This window comes from Osmia lignaria, chromosome 2 (genome assembly GCF_051020975.1).
Source record: "Osmia lignaria lignaria isolate PbOS001 chromosome 2, iyOsmLign1, whole genome shotgun sequence".
Classification (NCBI taxonomy): domain Eukaryota; kingdom Metazoa; phylum Arthropoda; class Insecta; order Hymenoptera; family Megachilidae; genus Osmia; species Osmia lignaria.
In genome coordinates, this window is record NC_135033.1 from 9,190,547 (window position 1) to 9,205,971 (window position 15,425).

The 15,425-nt window shown below is 37.3% G+C and overlaps 1 protein-coding gene and 1 long non-coding RNA gene across 3 annotated transcripts in view; one reads left to right on the plus strand and one right to left on the minus strand.

Moving 5' to 3' along the window:
- Nucleotides 1-1,908, minus strand: part of LOC117606877 (lachesin) — a 23,973-nt gene extending 22,065 nt beyond the window's left edge. Inside the window, exon 1 of the mRNA XM_034329877.2 lies at nt 1,106-1,908. Within this exon, the coding sequence (XP_034185768.1) occupies nt 1,106-1,238 (133 nt within the window). The 5' untranslated portion in view covers nt 1,239-1,908. The remainder of the gene's footprint in view (nt 1-1,105) is intronic.
- On the plus strand, nt 1,869-9,777 carry LOC143305386 (uncharacterized). Of its 2 annotated transcripts, none has more exons than XR_013062275.1 (2): nt 1,869-1,977; nt 9,551-9,777. It is a non-coding gene; the product is annotated as an uncharacterized LOC143305386 (long non-coding RNA). The 2 variants fall into 2 exon arrangements; XR_013062277.1 differs by having other exon boundaries at nt 1,930-8,711.
- The last annotated feature ends 5,648 nt before the right edge of the window (nt 9,778-15,425 follow it).

Consider the following 15,425-nt stretch of genomic DNA (forward strand, 5'->3'; position numbering starts at 1 on the left):
AACAGACGTGTACCTTGTATTTTTGGTAAAATGAAATGTATATAAAATAAGCAGGTGCAGGTGATCTCCTATATTCCACGGAATATGCCCTCTGATATCCAAATACAGAATATAAAGAATGTCGATTCGTATATTGTATCCAGTGAAGAAATGGAAAAAGAGAATATGGGGTGAGAATGGTGCTAAAGCGTTACCCTCTGCGAAATACGGTAAACAGTGCTGTATGGGTATGTGTCTTGGTGCTGCGGTAAAAAGTGTAGCGACTGTGAAATGACTTTTTGCCCGTGGGCTCGAAACAGTGAAGGGTTGAATGATCGCCTCTAGGGAGTACATTTTGGATCCCTTTTTTTTTGGGCACAAGATTGACCTTACACATTAAGAGCAAAAGTTTAGATCGTTCGTTAAACTGAAACGCTTAAACGTGCTATAGATTATGACACGTTCCACTTTGTGATTTTCTACGTTTACTTTCTGATCCTCCCTATTTGCACTTAATTAATAGTTATCTTCGTTAAAACGATTTTCTTACTTTCTGCCTTTGATGTTCTCCCTTCAAATTTATTTCGCTCTACGTTAAGAATATTTTTATGAAATTACGTATGATTTAAAATTAATTCGCGTAATTAGAATTGAAATTTAATTTTAATAAAAGTTTGGGTTATTGATGTATGAAAGGTAGAGAAACGTTATACAAGAGCGACTGGGGTTTTGTTGCTATTGTAAGTAAACGAATGTAAATAGGGACTTTTTTGAAGCTGTCGAACCAGGTGAGCAGCGATAGACATTTACTGATGGCCTGTCAAAAAATTCATTTTCATGTTTTTCACCCGTCAATACGCGTTACCGTATACATTCGATACCTGATTTTCTCACTCGCAAGCCACATGTCGTTCTACAACAAGCAATATTAAACGCTTCTTTCTCTCTGTATCTCGGAAAAATTGTTAGCTCACGTTTTTATTAAAAATTAACTATTTACGAAGTCGATAAGTATGGTTTCTGTGAACCATTGGTAATATATATACCAAACAAAAAGGATATTTATTCATCTATCTTAAACTTAAAAAGAAAATATCTAAATGATAAAAAATAAAATGAAACTTACCCTGATGAAACGTAGACCGATCATTGTGTCCACTGACATGTCCCATGCCGTCGATTCCGATGAACATGAAAAAGGATGTTAATAAAACGATCATCGAGATCGTCCTCGAAGGTACAACAGCATGAACTTGCATTCCTGCTTGCCGGTTCGTTCAACGATGATCGACTTAAGATCTTAGGTGTAAGTAAGAGCGGTGTTGAATCTCGGTAACGTTAAAAAACGATAACGTTATGTTGGTGCAACGTTCAATTATTCGTGCGTCACTTTGTTTCGTAGATTGGTCCTCGATTAGCGCACCTGGTGCCGTTCCGAGCGCCTTCTGCGTGCGAGGCACGTGCTCCGAGCAATTCCCGGCCGAACGATTTCGCTCATCTCTAATTCTTCTTTCTCCACGGCTTCTCGCAATCTCATTCACAGCTATCGGCGATTCCTTTACGAACGCATCGCCGTTACGAGATTAACGATCACACCGGTAGAATCGTGTATATACCTCGGAGCCAGGCATCAAGATAAAGGAATCGTGTAGCGAAATGTAATCCCGTCGGATGGTGGTCAAAAGATTTCCTCTTCCATTCCCGTCACGAATCAGCATGGAACAAGGGTACGTGTAAACATTCAAGGTCACTGAACACTTGGAAAAAATAAATCCGTTTCGATTATAGGAAGGGGGTCCACGACGAGCTCTCCTTTCCGAGGCTGGTCCTGGTCCCTCTGTCCCGGGCCGTAGACTGTCTGCTGCCTGGAAATCCTCGGTATACGGAGTATGCTCCTGCCTACACCTCCACCTCCACCTCCATCGTCCACCTACAACCCCACCTCCAAAGGCAACGCTTCCACCCACCACCGACTCGCCGCCGATAAACTTCCTACAGGTACCCACCGACACCCACCCTCCGCCGCCTGCACCAGCAACCCTAGTCTAACCCGGCTGGCGCTTGCGCCCAACATACTGTGCCCTGATGCCCGGGCACTGCTGCTGCCACTGCTGCTGCCACTGCTGCTGCTACCTCTGCTGCTTTCTCCTACCTTCACAAATCTCTCTCCAACTCCTCCTTCCTCTCCTCACCCTGGATCCACTCTATCCCCGGCTTCTCCTCATCCCCAGGCCACCTACACCACTCCACCTCATCCTCTCATTCACCTTTATATGCCTTCTTCCTTCTGTATCTATCTTTCTCCCACTGTTTTCTCTTCCTATTCCATTCCTCTCGCTTTTCATACGTTTCCTTCTCTACCTGTGGATGTCTCTGCTTTACCTATCGCATTTTCATCTTTTTGTTTTCCTCTTTTTTTTTTTCTCTATCTTTTTCCTTTTCCAAAAGTTTCATAGCTGGAAACCTTCCACGCTCTACGTTTTTCCCTCGGACACATGCTGTCTGAGTTTCTTGTTTCTTTCTTCGTCGGAGATGCTTGGACGAATGCCCTGGACGCATCCCGCTTGCCTGCCCAGACGTGTCCCTGGTACCAGGTAACGAGTTTCGTCCGAGCAAACTTTTCTGGGTATTGTGATCGGTGACTTTGTAAGGGTACGATGTTTGACATCCTCCCTGCTCGGTACATACGCGGATCACCCTTTCATTTCCATAGGAATTTATCTTATTATCGTGCATTCTTTCATTTCCTTCGTTAAAAGCCCTCGTATCAGACATTCGAAATTTTATATAAGGTAAGAAAAAGATTTGTTCAATATCAAATGCTTCAACGTCGCGTAGTCAATCGCATCTATGATGGATAAAGGTAGAATATCGTGCAATATCGAAACTTCCAAACGAATTTTTCTATTAGTTTTATAATCCTATGATTTACAATCTTCGATTCAAACGTCACGTAAATGTGTCACGCTATCTCTTGAATTACTCCTGTTTCATCCAACGGTTTTAAATATTAACGTAATCTCCATGGTTAGCCAGTTTTCATTTGATACAGTAATTGATGAACACTTGCCTCTCTCCAGTCTCTGTCACAGCGGTTAGATGGCTTGTTCAGTTTCTAGACACGAGATAACGAGTTTCGTTGCGACAATTCCACGCATCTAAGAAGATCACGACGTACTACATAGGAAACTACGCTAGGAACACGAAGAAGGAGACGTGGAAGATAGGTCGGAGCAGTCTGAGCTGACGTTATGAGAATACGAGAGGTGGAATTTAGAATGATAGAAGTGATTGTTCCGAAATTACCAGCCACGATCTTTGCCATCGTTAACAGGGTCAAACGATTTTCGATTCGTACTATGAACAGGGAAGATGATGTAGGACGTTCTGATTAGGATTGAGAGAAAGAAAAAAAGAAAACAAATTAAAATTGTTAGATTATTCTTTAATACCAAATATTTCATTTATACATTTTTCTACAATTTTATAGTATGCTTGTATAATCAATTTTTCATTTCGTTAAATTGATTTCACGCTTTCACGAAACGAAGAGCAGTGATAGTGAACGCTTTCTGTGGACGGACACTGCTCTAAGTAGTATAACTGCGTTACGGGTCAGACCGTGTTTTCGCGTCAAGTGGTAGCTACCGATCAATGACGGTACGCATGAAGGAATACGTAATGTAATCTTCTGATTCTGATATAAATGAAATATTAAACATATGAAACGTGCAACATTTCATTATTGTACGTTACTGGGTTAAAACAAGGCTTTCTTCCATTGTTTTCTTAATTGCAATTAAATTGAAATTCTACATTGGTGCTATGCCACTGGTGTCTCGTTTATTGTCAATTTATATTATTTTTATCTGAGAACATAGAAGCTTCAGTACTTTATATGCCACGTCTTTTATCTCGTATCAGCGAGCAACCGCTGTTGCACGAATGAAAAGGCAGGCGCCTTATAATGCAAAGGGAAAAAAAAGAAGAAAGAAAGGAATGTTAAAAAATTAAACTGAGCTAGTATTCCTGTAGTGACATAAGCGCGGAGAATGTTGTACAACAAAAGAAGCCATTATCCCATGGAAACCATAGTTATTCCTAATAGTAACATTAATTGCAAAATTATTTAACTGAATTTTCTCTGGTGTATCTTCATGATAACTGAGCTACGATCAATAAAAGTTTCATTATAATAAATTGTAATACAAACAAAGAATTTATTAAAAACTTAAACTGCATTAAACGAAACTTAATTAACTTATGGCATTTTAATTCAGAAGCATACATTTTGGAGTGAAAATAATTACTATTTCATCAATAGTCTTAACGCTAAATGGCTGATTCTTTGTTAGAAAGAACAACCAATCAATTAACTTGTAGCTTAACACTGTCCATTAGTAAATATTCCATTTCCAATGTGGCCAGCACCTGATACTGTGCAAAAACTTTCAATAATACAAAAAATTAATATATTTTTACTTCGCTACAAAAATGCAATTTATTGTGTTAAAATGGGAATAGGATGGGAAGATTATTCTATGAAGAAACTTTTGTATTCAAAAAATGCTAAATATGTTTCGTGAAAATATAAAGGATTTGAAAAAAATCCTATGTTATTTTCTTCTGTTCGCTGAAGTGGCCAACAAATAATTTTTATATTAAAATTTCGTGTACGCGTTCAGATTGTTGTTCCCTTTGATAAAGCAGATTAATTCCTAACAGTAGCATTAATTGCAAAATACTTTGCAGAATTTCCTTCGTTATAGCTGGGTTCTGTGTACCTCTATAACGTTTGCACTTCGACCAATTGCAAACCTAGTTACGTATTCGCGTAATGCAGTTAAGCATGTAATTAACAAACCAGTAACGGGAAACGTGTGAAAGTAATTAATTGCTCAGGCCGCCTCATGACAAGGAAACAGGCCAATTAACCTTGCCAGTTGCCAGCCAAGGCGAAAGTGTTTAATTTCTAATTATTTCTCATGCGCTTAATACCCGCGTCAATTTTCGATGCCTAGGTGTTAACGAGTTTCGTTAACGACGCGACGTGTCGTTCCTCTCTGTTCTCTCAATTACGATATTCACCTTGTTCAATACTTTTATTTCTCTCATTTCAAACAATTGCAAATGAATTATCACCGTCGAAATTTAACACTTTGATCGCCATTGTGATAATCGATGACCGACACTTCGTGTCTGACTATATTCGACTTTTTCTACTGAAAAGTGAACACAGCTTTATTCTGATACAATTTTATGACTTAAAAATATCTTTAAATACAATTTCTGATATATCAATTTAAAGTTTAAGGTTTATAAAAGATGATTACGTAAATACTTCATTATCTAATTATGTTTGCATAGGAATATTCTGTGCTGACGAGTTTCTACTAACGTTCATCGTACAAGGGCGCAAGGAAGTTTGCTATTTATTTAATTAATGATAAACGTAATGTCCGGTTGACTTTGCGAGGCCAGTAGATCGAAAACGAGGTTTACATAGGATCGCCGAGTGGTCCATTGTCGTCGACAATGACAACGAGCTCTCAATTTCCGTCCGTAGGTAATACGGTAGAGAATCCGCACAAGGTATATACGGCTTAAAGCGAACTCCTTGCCGATAGTTAATTATTGCCGAGCAGAACTGATTTGCAAGTACGTCGTTTATAATCCACTTAAGTCCTAATCGAATCCTGACCGGTATCACCAATACACCCGATCGTATAATACAATTCACCGCAAAACTGAACCGGAAGAAGAGTCTTATTGTTCTCAGTATTTTTACATCCCCTTAGAAAAATCAACGCGACTTTTTTTTTTTTATAAAGTATCAATATTGATTACGTTCAATTGCAAATAAAAATTTCAAACACCATTTTATTCAACGTGTTAATGCGAGGACATTATGTAGAAGTTTGCGCTATTTTCATAAAATAGTAGGACAACGCGTCGAGGTAGGAAGTTGAGAAGAACGAAAGATAGTTCGGTGGCCAATTACTCGTGGAATTTTTACGGACGATTTAGCCACTCTTACCTACGTTCTACACCGAGTTCCCATAATGCTTTTCCCTTCAAGAATCAACGAACAAAGAAGAAAATAAAAGAGGGCGATGAGAAAAATTAGCTCCGGTTCACGTGGAAATCTCGTGTCCTGATATTTGCATGTGATCTCTCACACTGGATTTACGAACAAAGAATGGGCTTTCGGAAAACTAGGGAAAATCTTAAGAATAGTTCCTCCGGTGGTTGGATATTTTTCTTAAATGATATAATGGAAAATTTTCACGTTCCCACTTTGTAAGTTACGAATAAGAGATGTAAAATCGGAAACGAGTTCAGCGTGTATATTTATCGGTGAAAAAAAATCAATTGAACATAAAGAGGGAGAATACGGAACACGGAGGAAAAAGGAAAGTAGGAGTGATTCCGTACTGAACCGAGCATTTAAAATTTGCATGTAAATTCTTATTGTGATATTTACGGGAAAGAGACACCGCGGAGGAGGAAGATAGAGGAGGAAGGAAAAAAGACATTCTGTTTCTTTTGGTGCACGCGCTACTAGGAAATACGATAAGATACTGGGAGAACGGAATAATACAAAACAGAATAGAAAGTTTGAATGAATTTTTCAGTTTAAAAAAGCAATTCCTTTTATATAAAGCTTGGTACAATTTCATTATATAAATATATCGATCTTTTAGCACGTATAGTTTGACACGATTTTGATGACATAAAAGCATTTATTTTATACTAATTTGAAGCTTATAGTCTGCCGAAAATTATCATGTAAGCGTTTCATTAATATCTTTGATCGTTTCTGGTCGAAGATTGGCGACACTATGCTCCGTGCGGCCGGGCACTGCTCTAAGTAGTATAAGTGCGTTATGGTCAGACCGTCTGCTCGCGTCAAGTGAAAGGTACCGATCAATGGCGCTACGTATTACTGAATACACAATTCTAATACTAGTACATCTCGTGTTTAATTAATTAAATGTAGGGTCAATTAGGAACATTGAATAAAAGGGTAAAAAGGAATACAATTAATATTTTATTACAAGCCTCCAGGGATAGAATAATAGATTGTTGAAAGGTACCGAAAATGTAATGAAATGAAAAATGAAAGAGTATTCTTTTAAAACGGATACTTGTAGATCTTTGTACGAATTCATTGCTTGGAATTTAAGAAAAGCGGAAGACTGGAGTAAGCAGAGGTAATGGAATAGAATCCTGGCCTCGTTTCTGCTCGACTATCACTTGCTTACACTCATTTTGCAAATGTACACATAAACTTGAGGAACGAAATACTGCTTTCCAAGGCAGTGAAATAAAAAGGAAGAATTTCAGGCCAATTACTCGCTTTAACTTATCACTTTAATAGCTAACATTTCGTTTCCTTTTGCATGAATATAATTTCATTTCGTTTGACAATTTTAAGGCAACTAATTTCAAATAATAAAATTATGAATTAAGATTAAATAGTAAAATAATGACTCGAATGTTCCTACTCTTCGCGCGATGGTTCAGAGGATTCAGAAAAGCAGTGTCAGAACCATTTCACGTCAAGTTCCTTTCTGTATTACACGATTTAGCAGAGAATCCAAGCGGGGTCAAGGATGGAACGTATTCACAACGAACGCCGGACTTGTGGACCTTTAGATCGATCGAAGGGATTTCATTTGTGTCCCCACATTTTCGACTAACCGAAACGTGCCTTTTGTGTCGGTGCAAACGTGTGCCCATGAACATGTACGTACTCAAGAAAGCACTTTTCATCGATTTTTAAGTCCAGTGTTTAAAGATACATGAGCAGTGGCATTATCCTGATGAAAACGACGAAAAGTACCTATTATACTTGTCAATTTACCGCGATCTATAGAGCTAATTTATCCAGCCATAAACAATATTTATTTCCTTCTTAATATTCCATCTCCCATGTATGGATGATAGTTGAATTTGCATAGAAATCTGTCAGCCACAGGAATTAGGAATTCTTTTTCGAAGAATTAAGAATACGTCACTGATCATAGAACAAATTAAATTTTCTAATTAGTCCTAATACTATAAGGTGCGTAAGTATAGGGTAAGATAGCTATTAATAACTTGATTATCGTAAGTGGTTATTGTGGATTTAATTGCAAAGTCATTAATTGGTAACAGCTTGCTTCATTCACGTGTACAGAAAGTGCGAGCACGTGGAAACGTTATTATAACATGATATAACATACCGATATCTGACCATTGTGGCTACCACCTTGGCTTTACCATGCCCAATTAATAACAGCCGAACTCGCTAACCCGTTATTAATATCCTTCGGCATTCTAATTGCACTCGAACCTATCAATTACCGCATTAATACTAATTACATATCAGGGTGAAATAAAGCATGCCTTTTTTTCCGTGTAATATCATTGAACACAATAGATCATCCTTTGCCATTAATTGACAAAATGTATTGTTCTCATTATACGAGAATAATGAGAAAAGTTTCTATAATCATGAGAATATAAATAACGATGTTTCTAAAAGTTTCTATAGATGCGTTATATCTTTGCATCCAAGCAACAGATACATTTTTATTTTAGCAATTCACTACCACCTGACCGTCGTTTTTTAAACGAACTTGTATCTCGCAGGTATTCGTATAATGTTTGAAATATTGTTTTATCTAGCAATCCACTAGGGAAACCATCCCATGGATAAACGTCTTGCCTCGACTGAAATACATTCGGTAAGTCCATACATCAAATGCATATCTATGTACCATTTTTCTGACGTGAACAACTATACAAAACTATTTCTATCTTATTGTAAATTCTCAAGTACTTGTATGAAAAAATGAAACTTTAAGATTTATATAGTTAGAAAATCCGTCAATCAGCTAATCCATTTACTACACCAATATACCTGTATGTGAACCCAGGTTTACTAACTATAAATCCGCTAGCGGTACCATTTATAACCGGAACGATCGAAATTCTGCAAAAGTGAATGGAAAAAACCTCAGTATCTCGTGATATTTTATTTCCCCTAGAGGACTACACTTCAGAGATATCAGCAAATAAAAATTGGTAACACACCTTCGATGAGCGTTTAGGGAGCATATGCTCAACTTCTACGAATTCACGACCCATCTCTCTGTGATCAAGGCTTGCATGAGATTCGGCTTCTCTCCTAAAAGCCAAAAGATTTGTCGTAGGCTATCTTAGTGTCTCGTTTCGAACCGAACATCTCCAGACATCTAGAAATCCCATTTGACCTTATAGTATCTTATTTACCGAACGCTAGCACACTTTCCCTCGCGATTGCCATCGAAGTGCCTTCGCATGCTTGAGATTGCCCCACAATGGAGGTTTCATTGTGCTTGAACGTGGTGCCAATGGCATAACGATTAGGTAGCATTGTGCAGACTTCCATGTTCCAGCAGTCACCTAATGCGTTCTCTTATACAATTAATGTAGCTTCTAAAATACTAATTATTGAAGTTGTTTAAAATGAATTTCTTAACTATCTCGGTTAAAAATTCATAGTGACGGTGAATGGAGATAAAATTTCTTTTTATTTTTACAGGAGCCAGAAACGGTCGAGGATATGCAGTGACTACAGATGCAAAACGACTGGACAACCTAGACACCCCCAAGTGAAGTAGGATCTTACTTGTACAGTTGTGCCTGTTTTACCAGTTCCTCTTTCACCACACCTCGCATTCACAACTGGGAAGACACAATTTTCGATCTCTTTGGTTCTTTTTATTAAAAATCGGTTTAAATTAGCACAAGACCGTGAAATTAATAAATAATTGTATGACACTTGTATTCATTTTATGTATCTTAATTAGTAAATCGTTTTAAAAGTGCAACTGAGTTATTTATTTAATTTACACAATTTCAGTTCAGAATTTACGCAATTTCTTTTTTCAATTATTCATTTATACAATATCAATAACTGTTTGATCTTTATTAAATTAAAAATATAATATACATAAATATAGAACTTAAATTAAAACATCATAATTACTTCTCAATATAAGAAGCTTAACCGAGGTGAACCCTTGTCACTCTTACAGCGGCCACCGAGGGGAACACATCATTCTGTCAAACATATAGGTGTACACCTAATTTATTTTCTTAATTTATTTAATTAAATAACCTCATAAGGGGGATATAATTTATCAATTAATCCCTCTTGTGGGCCTCAGCACACCATCCCTCTTATTTATTATTTTACTCTTCTTTATGGTCCTCGCAGGGTCCGCCCCTGCCTACCCATATCCCTTGCATTCCTTGCACTCCTTGCACTCCTTGCACTCCTTGCACTCCATGCACTCCTTGCACTCCTTGCACTCCTTTGCACTCCTTGCATCCTTTGCATCCATTTTTAAACTGAATTGCGCATCCCTTTTCATCCCTACACTCTTTTCATCCCTACATTCCTTTCATCCCTACATTCCTTTTATCCCTACATTCCTTTCATCCCTACATTCCTTTCATCCCTACATTCTTTTCATCCCTACATTCCTTACATCTCTGCACCCCATATAATAAATATATTATAAAGACTGCTTCAAGTAAAGGTAAGTAAAGGTAAGTAAAGGTAAGTTAGTTCCTTTTTTCGCCACCAGATGGCGCTGATTCGACGTCGAGATTTTAGTTCACATTTTTGCCGCTAGAGGGCCAAAAATCGAGTCTGCTTTGGTTCCTTTTTTCGCCACCAGATGGCGCTGATTCGACATTGAAATTTTAGTTCACATTTTTGCCGCTAGGGGGCCAAAAATCGAGCCAGGTTTAGTTCCTTTTTTCGTCACCAGATGGCGCTGATTCAACATCGCAATTTTAGTTCGCATTTTTGCCGCTAGAGGGCCAAAAATTGAGCATGCTTTAGTTCCTTTTTTTGCCACCAGGTGGCGCTGATTCGACATCGAAATTTTAGTTCGCATTTTTCCCGCTAGAGGGCCAAAAATCGAGCGTGCTTTAGTTCCTTTTTTCGTTACCAGATGGCGCTGATTCGACATCGAGATTTTAGTTCGCATTTTTCCCGCTAGAGGGCCAAAAATTGAGCCTGGTTTAGTTCCTTTTTTCGTCACCAGAGGGCGCTGATTCGACATCGCAATTTTAGTTCGCATTTTTGTCGCTAGAGGGCCAAAAATTGAGCCTGGTTTAGTTCCTTTTTTCGTCACCAGAGGGCGCTGATTCGACATCGAGATTTTAGTTCGCATTTTTGCCGCTAGAGGGCCAAAAATTGAGTCTGGTTTAGTTCCTTTTTTCGTCACCAGGGGGCGCTGATTCGACATCGCGATTTTAGTTCGCATTTTTGCCGCCAGAGGGCGCTGTTTTCGAGAAAATTTTAATTCAAAGATGGATGTAAAGGATGCAAGGGATGCAAAGGGTATACAAGAGATACAAAGGATACGCAAGAGATACAGGAATTTAAAGTATATGGGACTGGAAGGAATATGGGAGTGTAAGGAATAGAAAGATGTAAGAGGTAGAGGGATATAAAGGGCACAGAGAGATATGAAGGGCACAGAGAGATATAAAGGGTACAAAGATGTAAAGGATACAGAGATGTAAGGGTTGGATAGGATTCTGGATAGGTCATCCTGGATAGGATGATACAAGGATACATATACAGGTGTGGTCCCTGCGAGGATCACATAGAGGAATGAGGAAAGAAGTAGCAGGGAATCGTGGTCCTTGATTCATAAACAGGGATAAAATAATAACTGGGAAGGTTGTACTCGGGCCCCACGAACATACATAAAATATTAAATAACTGGGAAGAGTGAACCCTGGCCCATGAAGAGTGATAAAATAATAAAAAACTGAGAAGGATAAAACAATAAATAACTGGGAAAGGTGGGCCTTGGCCCATAAAAAGAGATAAAATAATAAATAACTGGGGAGGGTGGACCTTTGTCCATAAAGAGGGATAAAATATTAAATAACTGGGAAGGGTGGTTACCGCGAGGCTCACAAAGAAGGATAAAATAATGAATAACTAAGAAAGGTGAGCCGAGGCCCATAAAAAGGGATGAAATTATAAATTTTACCCCCCTCGTGAAATTATTTAATAAGCTCAGAAAATGAATAAAATAGATTAGATAAATGTAGAAAATAAGTTAAAGACTTGTGTATGTTTGCGAAGTAGGTCCGCACCCCTCGGTGGTCGGCATAAGACTGACTAGGCTTCACCTCGCTGTAGGTTGAACGGTTAACAACGGTGTCCCATCAGCCGTGACGTTCCGCTTTACCGACTACCTTTACTCGAATTTTATATTATTCGATTAAAATTTATTCAATTAAAACCTCAGTTGGGGGTGTCTGAGACCCCAAAAGTCATAAACCCTCGAGAAGAAAAAAATGTCCAGACCTTTTGTGTCTGTAGTCACCGGCGTGTGTCGCGTTTTAAAACAATGCAGAAGCGATTGAAAGGCGTGATCGGAAGTTGGTTCGTTTTATGGAACGGGGTAGGTCCATCGAGAGATAAAGTCATTGTTAAGTAACAAGCATGCGAATGGTAACGTCAAATAATATTAAGTTACGAATTCCACTGGGTAATGCCGGGTCTGACGGTGGAAATCGATTTCCGCGACAACTAGTTTCTGCTTCGCATTTCCCCTTTCGACCAATCCTCCTCGATTCACGGGAGGCGATGTTACCCTGTCCCTCCACCATCATCGAGAATCTCATTTTCCTCTTCTTTCCCCGAAGCCGGTGATTCCTCTCGTTTCAACCTGCTGCCTTTGGTGATTCGTTAATTGCAAACGACGAGTAAAAGAATCCACAACGGAAGATCGATAGACATTTCCCTAATTTCCGATGAAAGGAAACTCTCAGCGAATTTCAGTTTCATTAATTTACCAAGATCCTTACCCTTATCAACGAACCTCCTGCCGGAAAGTCTCGCTGGAAAATTCCAATCACGCAGCGAAAAGAAAAATTTTTATCGACGCCGTTCGATGAATATCAAATCGAACGCTGATTGTTATTCACCGGGTTCGAAAAATATTGCGCCGTTCGCGAATTAACTATTTCAGGTTGAAAATTTTAAAATTTTTAAATGAAATAAAAGATTCACATTGCAAAAAAAAGAATTATTGTATTTAATCTCCGAGTCCACAATAAAAATTAATTTTTCGAGATGATAGAAAAGGTATTATAAGTTCGTGTTCCATGTTAGCATTTAATAATATAGTATTCGTATTATAATATTTGTTTTTTAATAATCCTGTTGTGAATATGTTTTACGAAGGTAGGAAACATCGGAAGCGAGTAGATTTATTAAGTTGCTTACAATAAGGCTAATCTGATTCAATAATCTCGCTGTTGAACTCTCTTTATACGTATCATCGGAAAGCACCCTGTGTAATCGTGCTTTGGTGCTGCTACTACCGGAAACTCCAAAGCATCGTTATCTCCGTAAGCGTGGAGTTTCTATCCTCTGATCGTTTAATATCCCTCAAGGGCTCTCATAACTGCTATTCGTGGCTCATTATCCACGATAAACGATCGATGGAACGCGGTTTAGACGTAAGCTTTGATAATTCGATTTGACGACTTTCTATTAAAAATATCAAACAATGAAATTTTACCGAGACAAAAATTTACCATCCACTTTCATGGAATATATATTTAAATCGATATACAGTGGGTGCTATTTCGTGATACTTTTAACGTGATTAAATCATGCCAGAATTTTTATGTAGGATCTGAAAAATTTGGGACACTTTTATAGACAATGGTACAGAGGATATACGGAGAAATTGTTATTGCATCAATTACAAATTGTCTGTATATTTGACTTGACTAATAGTAATAATAGTAGTAACCTTAATCATTGTAATCATAATGTACCGCATGGTAATAGTCATTAATGACACGTACGGATAGATAGAATAATCATAACAATAATTGCAATCATAAACTACAGCAATTAATAATTATAATAATATTTAAGAAATAATAATAATCATCACTACCATCTTTGGGAAACAATGTGCAAGATGATAAAAGATTCAAGGTAACTGGATGGAAGTTACGAAATAAATCAAAGGAACCGAAAGTGACGAAGGAATAAGAGAAAATGAAATATCGTTTTTCTTCGCACGAAATTAATAGCGTGAGAATTTTTGCTTTTTCTTTTTTATGGAAGTAATATTATTGTTTATAATATTGGAGTTCCCTGTCATTCGTAAATAACCGTCCATACATTAATAACATTCAGCCAAAAAATTCGATCGTTCTATTAAATCGCATACACGCGCGCGCGCACCCTCTGTTCCTTTTTTTCTTTTCCATCCAAGCTCAATAAAAAAACCTTCCTTTACTTTTTCTTTCGTTCTAAAAAACAGTCTTTCGTTGCACTAATTACATATCCTCCTCTTTGCAACTACCCCCGGGGGCCGTCGAAAAAATACAATTTTTTGTTGCACTTGGAAATATTGCGAATAATAACGCTTGAATTATGTTTGAATAATATTCGTAAAAAGCTTCGAAACGTATGCTTTCCTTCTTCCTTTTTAAATAAATAAGTATATTATATTATCCCACTTATCACATACCACGTCATATATTTATTTATATACAAATAAATAAATGAGTGTACAATACTACGTGTTTATTTAAAAAATTTCTTGAAACTTTCATTCATAAATTATTGCTAAGGATTTATTACATTTTCAAGAATTCAAAAATGATTCGAAAAATGATTAAAAAGTGAGTAGAAACGGAAAAGGAACTTTGGTAAGTAATTTACATAAATCAAATATACAATTACAAAAAGAAAATCCAAGTCATAACGAGTTCGCTATCAGAGTCGCAAAGATATGTTTAATTAAAATCATTTCGCATCATCGAATCGTCAATTTAATCTATGATTTTCTAAATAAACGACGATAGCGAACATGTATTTTTTAAAAAAATGCAACGCTTCTCACTTCACTTTCGATTCATTGTTATCGTTCGAAATATCAATTGTAAAATGAAATCGCCTTAAAATTACACACTGAACCATTCAAACTAAAATTACTTCTAGTGGAAAGTTCCGTGCGAAAAACATTCATTGACGAGTAATAAAGACAGGCATTATCTACGCTGCATACGTTAATTAATGTGGTATGTACGCTCGGGTGCAACTTAGGCTTCTTTTAATTAATATTACATTAATTTCGTAAGATGCTTTAGTTGCACGCGAGTATATCAAGTTCTTAATAATTTCAAACATTGTATAACTTTGCGTGTATCAGAATTTATTATATTCTCTATCTTAATTATAGATGTTGCGTAATTTCGATTTATCCGAGAAGAAAATTATTATTTTTTATATTATACGAAATTATAAACTTACAAATGTACGCTATTTCTTCGTTTCGTAATAGCACGTCTAATATTCTATTTATGATCATTGTACATCAATCGTCAGGAATAAACCGTACAACATACACAGT